The 15,296-nt window shown below is 41.4% G+C and overlaps 1 protein-coding gene across 13 annotated transcripts in view; it reads left to right on the forward strand.

Annotated features, from left to right (window-relative positions):
• The window catches only part of sox6 (SRY-box transcription factor 6), a 640,702-nt gene that overhangs the window by 606,914 nt on the left and 18,492 nt on the right, over nt 1-15,296 (forward strand). For all 13 annotated transcript variants that reach the window (XM_086007882.1, XM_086007877.1, XM_086007883.1 and 10 more), the window contains 2 exons: nt 1,732-1,905; nt 14,927-15,143. In XM_086007882.1, the coding sequence (XP_085864008.1) occupies nt 1,732-1,905; nt 14,927-15,143 (391 nt within the window). The remainder of the gene's footprint in view (nt 1-1,731; nt 1,906-14,926; nt 15,144-15,296) is intronic.

Genomic DNA, 15,296 nt, shown 5'->3' on the forward strand with positions numbered 1-15,296 from the left:
GTGTTTTAGTGTAATTTAGAATTTTTTTTCCACAGGTTTATTATTTTAAACAATCTACAATAAGGTAAGTTTAGTTTTAGACCCTTTTTATTAAAAAATTATTTTTTTCAAAAAAAAAATTATTGTTTAAATTATTTTTTTAAACTTATTTATACTTAATTTAATGATTGGGATGGTTTTTAAATTTTTATTTAAAGTTTAAATAGTGTTTTGGGCCCCCGTAGTTTTCATGAGTTTGACAGTTCTTACTCTCAAACTCATGAATGAACCTTCCCCTCCCCTGATTGGTTGTACAGTGCTCACCTGATCCCAGCCGGCACATCGCACTAACTACGCCACTGGATCAGGTAAGCACTGCGCGCTGACATCTGAACCGGGCCTGTGACAGGAAATGCAAGCAGGCCCGGGCTTCAGATGTCAGTGCGCAGGGTGAGTGCAGATCGGGGGCTTGCACGCGCGGCAAGCCCCCGACACCAAGTTCTGGGCCAATGTGTCTTATGTTCTCCATGCTGTATATTTTTTTATATATAGAATTCAGTTAATCTTTTAAACTGAATGATGAATGAATTATAATCACATATTGAATTGTTTCATTTAAAAATTATGGATTTGAAATTAGAATTTGAAGGCAATATAATTCTAAGACAGAAACCAGTTGATAGCTGAGAAACTGACCCCTGTTTAGTGCTTTATAGCACAAGGTTAGATAAGGACATTACAGCAGAACCCTCTTATAGTGAGCATATATTTAATGAAAATACACTTGCATTGCAAATATTTAAGTGTTACAATTCACTTATCAAGAAGCGTAATAAAAAAAGCCCATACAAAAAGCCCCCCACTCCAGCAACCCCACAGAGGGAGGGGCAGTGTGACGTGTGTGGAAAGATAGGAGCTACAAGAATGGTGGCCTACATTCATTGGCTCATGCTCTTAATCAAGCATATTTAAAAATGTTCATTCCAGCTTAGCTAAAGGAAGCTGTCCTAGCATTGCAATCTTTGCTTGTGAAACATGGTTAGGCTTATAAACCAGAAGGAGAACCTTCATTAGATTAGAGAGCCTTTTGAATTAGTGTCAAGAATGCAGCAATTTCACATTGAGCTGAACCCGAACTTGCAGCTTTCTCCAGCTCATCAAACTGTCAGTCAGTAATACTCAGTCCTGATACACTGAACAATGTTTTGGTGCCAAAAGAGATCTGAGTGTTCACTCTCCAAGGGCCCCATTGCACAAGGAACAGCGCGCTTATCTACCTAAAGGTGGCAGGAACCCGATGACTCAACATATTATGATATGGAAGAATAAAGCTTGCACATTTATGTATGCACACAAGCATATTTATTCTGCTAAAAGAGTGTCAATCAGAAAGCAATGGCACTGGGGGCATCATAAATTTCTGAACTGATCCTGAGGAACAGACACTAGCTGTCATGTCTGAACTAGCATTTCACTGTTGGGGTAATGGATGCCTTCATCTGGCCCAGCAGTCAGCAGATTGCCCTGTGTTGATGGATACTGTCAGCTGAATGCTACACTAGATTTCACCGCACAATAAACACGGCTCTCCAAGCCCATGCAAAGTGAAATCAATTTATCCTGTATGCTCGGTGCATGCTAAATGAAATGAATGTACTGTTGCTCTTTTTTCTTCCTGCTCCGGTGTTTCAGGGAGTAAGGCAATGAACGGGTCTCCAGCTAAACTACAGCAGTATTATTGTTGGCCAACAGGAAGCACTACGGTGACGGAGGCACGGGTTTACAGAGAAACCAGGGGTCGCAGCAACAATGAGCCGCATATCAAACGACCAATGAATGCTTTCATGGTGTGGGCAAAGGACGAGCGCAGGAAGATACTGCAGGCATTTCCAGACATGCATAACTCAAACATCAGCAAAATCTTGGGTGAGTAGCTGAAGGAAATGTTTCAAGCAACACTATGGATACCCTCTAACACTTTCCTCTGACAGTACGCTGTCCAACTTATATAAATCATTATTGTTACGCTGCATAGCTCTATGGAGTCAGTGTGGAGCAAAACCTGTACTAGAATTGAATTGCAATAGATAACTGTTAGAAAATGACTTTCAACAGTGCAGCACGGTGGCATAGTGGTTAGCACTGTTGCCTCACAGCGCCAGGGACCCGGGTTCGAATCCGGCCTCGGGTGACTGTCTGTGTGGAGTTTGCACATTCTCCCCGTGTTTGCGTGGGTTTCCTCCGGGTGCTCCGGTTTCCTCCCACAGTCCAAAGATGTGCGGGTTAGGTTGATTGGCTATGATAAAATTGACCCTTAGTGTTAGGGGGATTAAATACGTGGGGTTACGGGGATCGGGTGGGATATGTGTCGGTGCAGGCTCGATGGGCCGAAATGGCCTCTATCTGCACTGTGGGGTTTCTGTGATTCTGTGATTCTGTGAAATGAATTAGTTAACCCACATTTATGAATAGATATTTAGAATTTTAATATACACTTTGCACTTAGTAGTAATGACACCCTGTTGCTGTCACTCAAGGCAGATATTCTGTCCATCCCATCTTCTTCTTAGGCAGTCCCTCGGAACCGAGGATGACTTGCTACCACATTAAAAATGAGTTCGCAGGTGACTGATGAGTCCAATGCGGGACCTACAGTCTCTGTCACAGGTGGGGCAGACGGTGGTTGAAGGGGCAGGTGGGTGGGGTGCTTGGATTGACGTGCGCTCCTTGTGCTGCCTGCGCTTGGCTTCCGCTTACTCCCGGCGAAGAGATTCGAGGTGTTCAGCGCCTTCCCGGATGCTTCTCCTTCACTTTGTGCGGTCTTGGGCCAGGGATTCACAGGTGTCGGTGGGGATGTTACACTTTTTCAAGGAGGCTTTGAGGGTGTCCTTGAAGCGTTTCCTCTGCCCACCTGGGGCTCTCTTGCTGTGCCGGAGCTCCGAGTAGAGCGCTTGTTTTGGGAGTCTTGTATTGGGCATGCGGACAATGTGACCTGTCCATCGGAGCTGATTGAACGTGGTCAAAGCTTCGATGCTGGGGATGTTGGCCTGAGCGAGAACACTGACGTTGGTGTGCCTATCCTGCCAATGGATTTGCAGGACCTTGCAGAGGCAGTGTTGGTGGTACCTCTCCAGTGCTTTGAGGTGCCTGCTGTACATGGTCCATGTCTCTGAGGCATACAACAGGGCGGGTATCACTGCTGCCCTGTAGACCATGAGCTTAGTGCCGGGTTTGAGGTCCTGGTCTTCAAACACTTTCTTCCTCAGGCGACCAAAGGCTGCACTAGCACACTGAAGGCGGTGTTGGACTTTGTCATCGACGTCTGCCCTTGTTGACAGTAGGCTCCCGAGGTATGGAAAATGGTCCATGTTGTCCAAGGCCTTGTCGTAGATTTTGATAATCGGGGGGCACACAGCGCTGCCCTACACTGGAAACCATGCGAACATTTTCAAAGTGCCAAGATATTCTCCTGTATGTATTATGGGGTTGGATTTGAGCGAGAGTTCTCTCAATCGTCTGCCATAAGCTCCACTGAATCCTTGGAGAAACAGGGCAAAACTGACTTGATCAGTATGTTTCCGGCCCGACAAGGGAGGAGGCATTGCTGGATTTGGTTCTGGGGAATGAGGTAGGTCAAGTGGAGCAAGTGTCAGTAGGTGAACAGTTAGGGAACAGTGAACATAGTATTATAAGGTTTAGATTAACTATGGAAAAGGACAGGGAACAATCTAGAGTAAAAATGTTTAACTGGGGGAAGCCCAATTTCAGTGGAATGAGAACGGATCTGGCCTGGCTAAACTGGAATCAAAGATTGGCAGGCAAAACTGTAATGGAACAATGGGCTGCCTTTAAAGAAGAAATAGTTCAGATACAGTTGAGGTACATTCCCACTAGGGGGAAAGGCAGGGCAACTAAAGTCAGGGCTCCCTGGATGACGAAAGAGATCGAGAATATGATGAAGCAGAAAAAGAGTGCGTATGACAGATGTCAAGGTTACAGACACATCGGAGAATCAGGCTATATATAGAAAGGTCAGAGGAGAAGTGAAAAAGAAAATAAGAGGGGGAAAGAGAGGGTATGAGAATAGAATGGCAGCCAACATAAAAGGTAATCTCAAAGTCCTCTATGGCATATATAAATAATAAAAGGGTGGTAAGAGGAGGGGTGGGGCTGATTAGGGACCAAAAAGGAGACCTATGCATGGAGGCAGAGGGTATGGCTGAGGTACTAAATGAATACTTTGCATCTGTCTTCACCAAGGAAGAGGATGCTACCATAGATATAGTAAAGGAGGAGGTAGTGGAGATACTTGATAGTATAAAAACTGATAAAGAAGTGGTATTAGAAAGGCTGGCTGTACTTAAAGTAGATAAGTCACCAGGAGCGGATGGGATGCATCCTAGGATGCTGAGGGAATTGATGGCAGAAATAGCGGAGGCACTGGCCATAATATTCCAATCCTCCATAGATACGAGGGCTGGTGCCAGAGGACTGGAGAATTACAAATGTTACACCATTGTTCAAAAAAGGATGTAAAGATAAACCCAGCAGCTACAGGCCAGTCAGTTTGACCTCGGAAGTGGGGCAGCTTTTAGAAACAGTAATCAGGGACAAAATTAATAGTCACTTGGACAAGTGTGGATTAATTAAGGAAAGCCAGCATGGATTTGTTAAAGGCAAATCATGTTTAACTACAGGAAACTTTGTGCTATCCGGCACCGACGGGACCGAGCTGCTGCCATTCCCTCAAAACTGCTGGACACTCCAGAGTTAATGTTGAAACATACGGAGATTTTCATCTCCGTATGAATCAACAAACCCTGTTGCTTAGCAACAGCCTCTAAACAGTCGGCAAGCATCTCTGTAGCGTCCCTAGCTGAAGCTGTTGCTTAGCTACAGACCTTGCAGAGTTTGACTGTTCAAAAAAAGCAAAGAAAAGAAACGAAAAGAATAAAAAACGGCTCCTGATTTTTGCCGGTGTCTCAAGCTTGCCGGACGGTTCGCCTCCGGATAACTCAAAGTTCCTGTAACTTGATTGAGTTCTTTGATGAGGTAACAGAGAGGGTTGATGAGGGTAATGCAGTTGACGTAGTGTACATGGATTTCCAAAAGGCGTTTGATAAGGTGCCACATAATAGGCTCGCCAGCAAAGTTGAAGCCCACGGAATAAAAGGGACAGTGGCAGCATGGATACGAAATTGGCGAAGTGACAGGAAACAGAGAGTAGTGGTGAACGGTTGTTTTTCGGACTGGAGGAAGGTGTACAGTGGTGTTCCCCAGTGGTCGGTTCTAGGACCATTGCTTTTCTTGATATATATTAATGACTTGGACATGGGTGTACAGGGCACAATTTCAAAATTTGCAGATGACACAAAACTTGGAAGTATAGTGAGCAATGAGGAGGAGAGTGATAGACTTCAGGGAGACATAGACAGGCTGGTGGAATGGGCGGACACGTGGCAGATGAAATTTAACGCAGAAAAGTGCGAAGAGATACATTTTGGTAGAAAGAATGAGGAGAGGAAATATAAACTAAATGGTACAACCCTGAAGGGGGTGCGTGAACAGAGAGACCTGGGGATATGTGTGCACAAATCGTTGAAGGTGGCAGGGCAGGTTGAGAAAGCAGTTAAAAAGGCTTATGGGATCCTGGGCTTCATGAATAGAGGTATAGAGTACAAAAGTGTGAAAATTATGATGAACCTGTATAAAACACTGGTTCAGCCCCAACTGGAGTACTGTGTCCAATTCTGGGCATCACACTTTAGGAAGAATGTGAAAGCCTTAGAGAGGGTGCAGAAATGATTTACAAGAATGATTCCAGGAATGAGGGACTTCAGTTACCTTGATAGACTGGAGAAGCTGGGGTTGTTCTCCTTGGAGCAGAGAAGATTGAGAGGAGATTTAATAGAGGGGTCTGGACAGAGTAGATAGAGGGAAACTGTTCCCATTGGGTCGAGAACCAGAGGACACAGATTTAAGGTGATTGGCAAAAGGTCCAAAGGCGACGTAAGAAAAAACCTTTTTACACAGCGAGTGGTTAAGATCTGGAATGCACTACCTGAAAGGGTGGTGGAGGCAGACTCAATCACAGCTTTCAAAAGGGAGTTGGATAAGTATTTGAAGGAAAGAAATTTGCAGAGCTATGGGGAAAGGGCAGGAGAGTGGGACTAGCTGAAGTGCTCTTGCAGAGAGCCGGCACGGGCTCAACGGGCCGAATGGCCTTCTTCCGTGCTGTAACCATTCTATGATTCTATGACTATATGTGTATATTTTTTCTGAATTAAGGTAATAAAACAGAAAGTAAAGGGGAAGAAGTGTAAAGGGAATGAGCAATGAGAAGCATAATCTTTACAGTCTGGAAAGAAGGTGCTTAAGGGGAACGCCATCAAAGTATATAAAATATTAGATGGTGTAGATTAAACAATTTATTTCTTCAAAGTAAGTCAAGACAGAAGGATCAGAAAACATAAATGGAAATTAGTGCCAAATAAGTTTAGAACATATAACAGGAAGAACTTTTTTTACCTAGTGTGATAAAGATTTGGATTAATCTAACAAGCAAGATAATAGAGACAAGCAAGGTAACTTGTGTATGTTTTTCTTGGCCATTCACTTCTCATTTTGCTGTGGAGTGACATCTGGGAGCCAGTAGGAGGCAGTTAGGTGTGAATGACTTTACAGGCAAAATTATGCTATGTGTGTTGTGCTGTGGGAGAGAAGAATGTGGCAGAAAAAATGGAATGTACTTGTCATAGATCTCAGTTTTGCAAAATAAGTTTAAATGTTGATTACATCTATATACCTTGGTCTTGTCTTTTCTCCAGTGCCCTTCCACGCCCCAACCAACTAATTCCCAGTGGCAAAGAGCAATTGGAATCCTATTTTAACCCAACTGCAGGGTTAAAAACATCAACTGGTTATTGTACATTGAACAGTGTCCTCCGTTCACTAGCTTTTTAAACAGTTGATGAGAGCAAGGAGAAGAATTTTCTTTTAGTAACTTTGGAGCTATATGTTTTTAGTACAGTGATAAAGGCTACATTGCACTTTTTATGTTTAACAGCTTTAAAGTTTTCTTTTACTGTGATCAACTTGAATTTCTTGTCCTGCTAAACAAAAAGCCACCAGTTTAGCTAGCTGGCAGTGTGGTGAAACCTTAGGTGAGAGTGCTGCTCGGTTTACTAAGCGGAGAAAAAAGGGAATGAAAGGATTGGTATTATAAATAGTATTTAGATTCAGAAACACATATAATGGGGAATGATTAATGATCATAGAAAACCAATCAAATCTCCAGGCACTGGGATTATCCAGTCACAAGCAAAGCGGTTTTCATTCCAAATATTCTTGTTGCAGAATCAAGTATTGTGGACTGCTGAGACAGATACCAACTGAAGGAGAAGGGCAGCACTGTGGGGAGGGGGAGCCACGTGTTAGTCCAGTGTAGTGTCCAGCTGACAAAGCATTGCCTGTGATTTAAAAGCCAAACCCTCCATGAACCCACTGGCCGATCAGTGGTTTGTATCAGTGAAGAGGATCGAAAGGCAGAGTTCCAAGGGCCAGCTAACATTGAGGAGTGGGCAGATCTGTCTGCCAGGCTGCCGTTTGGACATGATAGCAAAATACTGCAGATGCTGGAAATCCGAAATAACAACAGAAAATGCTGGAAAAACTCAGCAGGCCAGGCAACATCCGTGGAGAGAAATTACAGTCGACGTTTCGGGTGAACCCTTTTTCAAAACTGGAAAGGAAATGAAATAGATCGAAGGCAGGGCTGCGATAGAACAAAAGAAGTAAAGAGACATTAAGAGGTATTCAAAACCAGACGAGGTGGTAATAGGACAGTGGAGACAAAAGACGGCTCAGATTAGGTGTGAAGTGTACTGGCAGGATGAGAGACAGCTGCCATGTGGGAGAGAGAAAAAAAAGAGAAGGAAAGGGGGGGCGGGGAAAGGACTTTGCAGCCTTCCGGACTCAATATCGAGTTCAACAATTTCAGATCATAACCTCGGCCCCTATTACATTTTTACTTATATATTATTTTTCACCCCTCTGTTTTGGGTTTTCCTTTCCGCCCCCCTTTCCTTCTCTTTTTTTTCTCTCTCCCACATGGCAGCTGTCTTTCATCCTGCCAGTACACTTCACACCTAATCTGAGCCGTCTTTTGTCTCCACTGTCCTATTACCATCTCGTCTGGTTTTGAATACCTCTTAATGTCTCTTTACTTCTTTTGTTCTATCGCAGCCCTGCCTTCGATCTATTTCATTTCCTTTCCAGTTTTGAAAAAGGGTTCACCCGAAACGTCGACTGTCATTACTCTCCACGGATGTTGCCTGGCCTGCTGAGTTTTTCCAGCATTTTCTGTTGTTATTTGCTGTTTGGACACCGCTGGCTTGGAATTTATAATATCTCTCTTTTAATAATTTAATGTACAGTTCTTATATTTCTCCCATTCAGCACCTTAATTTGCTCTGTAATGAAATGAGCTATTCCTCTGAGAAGTGCTGATTGGCATTTGTGCAATATTGATATGATTTAATCGAATACTGATTGATCATCACCCTCACCCTCACCCCACCTCAGTCCCAATGGATGGCAACAGGGAGTCATGATTGTGTAATCCATAAAATGGAGAGTTAAATATAACATCATAAATATCAATTTGTACTATAATTATAAATGTAAAATTAGCTCTATAATTTTTTAATAGTGAATTGTTTCTACTTTGAAGAAGTGTTTTGGTTATTTATCTTTTGGTACATATTTACTGAGCTATATCCATTTACTGCTCTCACTTTTAACTCATTGATTGTACGAACCGATTTATATAAAGAATGCATTCATTTATGTATTCAAATCCCTCCATTGCTCTTGATATATTTCTGGGTTTATGTTATATTTTGAAATATTTATTGGAAATATATGTCAATCCATTTTATTCAATTAATTATTTATTATATGATCAAATGGTTTATCTCAATATTTTATTTGCTAACATTTATTAATAATGTAATTTTGGCACAAAATAGGGGATCATACCACATGGGAAAGTTAACTCTTTCTGCACCTGTAGTGAATTACTTTAACATGCAGATTGGCTGTGATATGACTGCCTCAAAAATGAATTCTCTGCATATTTCTACTGAATAATAGATCTGTGCCTTGAAATGGTGGTGTGGAATGTTGGAGCATGAATACTCCTATCAAATTACTTCCTCTGCTGTTTTAAAAGTAACACTTGATATCTCTGTTAAAGTGAATGAGGAAGGCATTTCATATAAACATGTTAAGCCCTTGTATGCTAGGATCCCATGATGTAATTTTAAGCTCTGATGTTTATTGCAGTATAGATGTGGGAGAAATATGGATACATTCATGGTAAATAACTACTGTGATTGCACTGAAAATATGAAACTAATAACTTTAGATTCTCTGTGTTAAAAATCTGATAAATATTGTTTGATTACACTCAAACATACAGATAATAATTGGTTTCAAATGTTTGCTATGTCCAAGTTTTGTCTTTATTTTCTTACTTTTCAAGGAGGGGATCTTCACAAAATTAGCTTTTTAAATAATTTCACAAATTATGAGCTTGCCAAAAATTAATTAATTTTTTGAATAGCTGCTTGAAGACTGGAATCAGATAAACAAATTCCTGATCAATCCCGACAGACCAAACCCACTTCCATTCACTCTAATTGTACAGAACTCCTGATCTGTTAAATAAGGAAATACAAATTCACATTACAAGTGCAAAATATTCTGCAGCTTTCTAGCACACTTTAAAAGTCCATTCTGACATCTTAGTTAGTGAAGTATGCACATGGGTCATTGTTTGCCGGTTTTGTTTAGGCTGAGCTGCTGAATGAATGGTGAAGTGGATTAGGAGACACAGATTTGCCAGTTTGCTATTTTAATTCTCAATTTATAGAATTCTTAATCCAAACAGAATATTTCATAGCAAAAGCAATCGTGTGCATTTCTCAGAACTCAATTAGTTCACAAGGTATTTCCTCTATCACCAGTAATGTGCTGAGGTTTTGGTGCCATCCAGTGCAATAAAATTAGTGAAGAACACTTTATAGGAGCAGGTATTGTTTTTTCCTCATTTTTCCCTCACGGAGCTAAAGATTCTGAATGGTTCGGGTTGGGAGTGCTCCTGTTAAAGGCAGTACACAAACAGGCCACAGAAGATTTGCTGAGAGAAAAGTGGAACATGCACAGCAGGTTGTACAGTATCTGAAAGAAGGTGTTAGTTTAACATTTTCAGTTGTGGCCTCTTATCAACAGATATGCTTCTATGGAAAGTATTGCCAATGATCCTAACACCACTCCAACCCACCCCCCAGCATGATTGGAGATGGAAAGCTTTGATATTCTAGCTGGTGTGTTTGGGGGGAAAAGGGAGAACAAGTCATACTAAATTGTGATTAAGGCTAGTTTTTAAACCAAGCTATCCTACAGCACAATCAGAAACCATTACACATTCCACCACTATAGCCATACAGCTGATACATTTAAAGAGATTTTTACTTTATTCTCTTTTGTTTCAACCTTTTTGAAATATTTTGTACGTGTTGAGGTGAAGGATGTCAATCCTGGGGAACAGAACACTTTTTTCATCCAATGTTGACATAAATCACTCTCAAGTAAGTTATAATATGAGCTAGATTCAGCATAAAGTCAGTTATAATGGGCTAGATTCAGGATAAAGTCAGTTGTAACATGGGCTAGATTCAACGTAAAGATCCCTGTGCTCTGTCTACTAATGTGCCTTAAGCCTAACCTGCACAATGTGGCATTTCCATTTCCCACCCCAGCCATCTTTGTGTTCCTCCTGAGTGAGACTGCTTGTTATGTGGAATGGTATACAGGTTTGTGGGCCTATACTTCATTATGATTTTCAAGTTGGAGTGAGAGTAGACTTTTATGCTGTTAAGTAAATCTGGGTTTGATTCAGACCTAGGTTCCGGACCACAATATCTGCTTTAAAAAAAAATAATGGAGTTTTTCTGTTGAATGAGCTGGAACTCATCGTAGCTGGTGCCTCAAAGGTTCCATTCAAAAGTTGGGTCAAAAATAGTCTGCTGAGTCTTACTTTTTTGAACCCTCAGCCATACTAATGTCTGATGAGAGTTATGCTTGGATGGAAACAATTAATAAAAATATTGCACACTTTAGCAGCAAAAGGCTCGCACCTCTGTAACCAGAGACCCGTGGCATATATATTGTGGTTCAAGCGGGAGTGTGCACTGGCCTGTGTGCTCCTTCCTCACAATTAAATCCCCAGTCATCCAAATGGAAAGCTTTTTCTGCTTCAGGTACATCAAGTGATGGCATTTGCTTCTGGAATTTTGGTAACTGATGGGTTTTTAAACTCACACAGGATGGCATGATGGTACAAAGGGGGCTTCACATTTTGTGCCAAGGAATAGTACCACATGAATTTCAGGCCACCAGTGCCGTATACCTGCACCTTACAAAGATACTCTTTTTGCAGGTTGGATATCATTCGTAGTTTAAACATTTTAGTTTTCTCTTATATAACATTTTAAATGTTGAGTAATAGACAGATTTGGCATCATATAAGGTTCTTTTTATAGTAGCATCTGTGAAAACATTTAAAGAGTGTAAATTCTTTTAAATCTGATTTGAATTAAAGTAAGTCTACTTTTTCAGTTTACATTTAAGGAAGTTAGAAGTGATACAGAACTGGGTGGGTGGCAGGACGAGTGATGCTTTCATCCCCTCTCCCCTACCCTGAGGCAAATCATGCACCACCTAAAGGCTCAAAAAGAACTACTGAAAATGCAATCCAGATGTGTCGGGCAGGTTTGAGTGACGTGCAGCCCTGATCGTTGAACCTACAACTGGCAATTTAGGAAGCTAGTGCAGGACTGAGCTACCTCATTACCGAATATTTTTTGATTCTCTTTGGACGTAACAGTGGAGGTTCAAAGCAAGGAAGGTGGATCTTTTCTGATGTGCTGTCAGGTAGGATGTGAAAAGCTCAAATCATTTTCACATTCTAAGAGGGAAGAATATTTTTGGCACCAGCCTCACGGACAGACTACTGCAGAAGTTCTTTATGGTGCGAAGGCACTGTGATGGTGACCAATGCATGCTCCAAAATAGCTGTGTAGCTATGACACACAGCAGTTCTGTTTAGATTAAAAATAGCACAATGTGGCGAATAGTGGAGTGAGTTAAAAAGTTAGTTACAATCATTCCCAGTTATATCAACTGATAGTGGGGGGTGGGAGGGAGGGAGGAAAGCAAGGAAACCTATTTATAAGATGACCGGGGACAAGAATTCAGGTCATACTGTTTGTCCCTCAGTTAACTCTCTTGATGTGCCAGTGTGATCCTCTGTCCATTTCTCAGATATAAAAGAAGCAGCAATCCGTGTGCATTCCATAGGGCCAGGGTATTTTTTTTAAATGTGAAACCTAAGGCCCATAATAGAGGACATCCCACAAGCTTGAAAAGAATAGTATGGAAGATGAGGTAAATCAGGAAGCAATGATTAGGTGACACCAAATTTGGGTTTTAAGAGCCTGTACATTGCAGGTGGGGGGATGGGGGGGGGGTGGTTCTACAGTTTTAAGCTCCTGCAAAAGAATGAGCTAGAAGGAAGAGACACTCTTGTGAGTCTTCATTTCAACACAGTGAAAATGCAGGGAAGAAGAAACGTGATATTGAGGTAGAGCTGGAGGAGGTGACAGAGAGGGGTTGGGACGATGCCAAGGAGGAATTTAAAGTTGAGGGTGAGGATGTATTGGAGGATGATGACTTAATGTAGGTCAGCAAAGACACATTTGAGGATCTTAGAAAGGTGGTGATGTGGCAACAGTTGAGAATCACCTCTTAGATGAAAAGTTTTTTCTTGTTTGAGATCTGAGATTAAAATGATGCGTTGTTGAAATGTCAGAGCTGCCATTCCAAAAAGATGTAAAAGCCTCTTTCTACTTGTTAGCGCTCTTACGCATAAAGAGGAATATGGTTCCCTGTGTGAAATCATAAAAGACCCCAAAGCAAGACCAAAGCACAGTAATCATAAATAATAGGAAAAAGATCTATGGTCCTTCCGAATGAAGCTGATTCCATCTTTGATATTCATGAAAGGAAAAAAAATATTACCACAACAATTGTTCCACAAAATCTGTTTCTTGTTAAATTATTTGTTGATGTTCCATTTCCTCCACAGTGAAACAATCTGTTGGAAATTAATCCCCCTTCATACAATGACCATTTTCAAGCAAGCGGCTCTACCTGCTGTACTTTTACAAGATGGGGGTACTCTTCTATCACCATTTTATATTATATATCTATGGATAGTGTTTGTAAGTTGTATATAAAATCTAGGGCAATTCTACGATTGGCAGCCGTGGTGTGTCTGTCAGTTCTAAACTGCTGGTAGATTGAGTGGCAACATCGGGCCTGTCTTTAGCAATGCTCTGACCAAGGCCTTGTCAGAAAGCACCAACTGTTCTTAATTATAATCAGTATGTTTATAATCACTATAACTACTTTATTGCAGTAATATCCTGAGTAATATAGCAAAAAACAAGATTTGCTACATTGTGTCTCTCCTCAAAACAAGAAAGTCTCCATTTCAAGCTGTTTAGATTAAATGAGATAAGTAGTACTCGGAAACCCTATTTCACTTTGTAAAAAATTCACAGCCCGAGGAGCAGTAAGTGGCTACAATAATAAAATCTAACAATGATTGGAGGGCTTGCATGAGAAAGTGTAGTAACTGTGTTGCAAACTTAATACCACCGCATCAGACCATTGTAAATGTTCAAGAGGAAGGAACTGCAGAGTCAGAATTGCAACAGAAAATTCCACATCGCTTTTCATTTTTTTCTCTTTTGCTTGCTACTGTGCTCTGCAAGAAGTTGTCCCCAGGAGAATTGTTAGTGTATAGTAGGGTTAAGCCTTTACATCCTTAAATTAATGCTTTCAACATTTTTCACTTGGCAGTCTCCTCAGAAAGGAAGGCTTTAATGATAAAATGAAACATACGGTAGCCACTTAACTATATAAGTTTGTGCCTAACTTTTATGCGCATTTTCTTCAAAATAAGAAAGTTACAGTGCAATCGTGTCATCATAAATGCATTGAATCTTTGTTTTTACAAATTGCTTTTAGTGACAAATCATTTAGAATTTGCAGAAAAAAAAGCTACACTATTGTGCCGCCTGTTACTAAGGGAATAGCAATATTGTAAATTGTTAAGTTTGTGTTTAGCAGCAAAAGTAATTGTGTAGGTTGCATATTGTGAACATTGGTTGAGCAGTGGCAGGTCTTACAACACATGCAACTGTGGTATGACATTTACTGGTTGAATATTAATTTCAGCTAAATCAAGTGCTAATGCTGGGAACTGTGTAAGAAAGTGGAATTATCTACAGTAACACTATTCAGAACAGGGTAAGTGTGGAGTTGAGCAATGGGTAAATGCACCAGATGGTATGTTACTGACTCATACAACTCAGGAAATTCCCTGGCCCATGGGACATTCTGGAGGCACTGGCTTCAGTGCCCCTGGACTAAGGAGGGGGAAATATCAGCCAAGGTGTCCCCTCCTAATCACTATCCAGTGCTCTTGCTGGAAAGTATATCTATCTGGACACCCAGCGAGGATAGGGGCAGACTTGGTTGTGATGTGTCACATGGTCAGATAGCTTACTGGCACTCGTGTGGAGAGTGGCCATTTGCCTGATCAGTGGATTGGCAGCACTTGTAAACATTAATTCTGGACAAAGGATTTTTGTAATCTTTTCCTCAGCGAATTTTAACCAAACTACATTTTGCATTAAAATGGAACCACGTGCTTATGCAAACAGTGCCTTGATTACAACATCACATAACCCATGTTCTCAGACCTTTCACTCCGATGAGAGCTGCCTTTTGATCGGTGTCTATTTGTCTTGTGCAGGGTCTCGTTGGAAATCAATGTCCAACCAAGAGAAGCAGCCATATTACGAGGAGCAGGCCAGGCTCAGCAAGATGCATTTAGAGAAATACCCCAACTACAAGTACAAGCCCAGACCAAAGCGCACCTGCATTGTGGATGGCAAGAAGCTGCGTATTGGCGAATACAAGCAGTTGATGAGAAACCGAAGGCAGGAGATGCGGCAGTTCTTCACCGTGGGGTACATGTTACCAATTTCTAAAAAGTAACATTTTCTGTCTTATGATCCTGAAAGGCTGTTTTGCAAAGGGCTGTTGTTCAAGAGAAACAACCAACAGGTTATACACACCATCCACCACCTTGATCTCTGCAGAATGGCAGCCGCTTCCCACAC

Source organism: Somniosus microcephalus, chromosome 15, assembly GCF_052327205.1.
Source record: "Somniosus microcephalus isolate GS21.2 chromosome 15, FLI_Smic_1.0, whole genome shotgun sequence".
NCBI classification, from domain to species: Eukaryota; Metazoa; Chordata; class Chondrichthyes; order Squaliformes; family Somniosidae; genus Somniosus; species Somniosus microcephalus.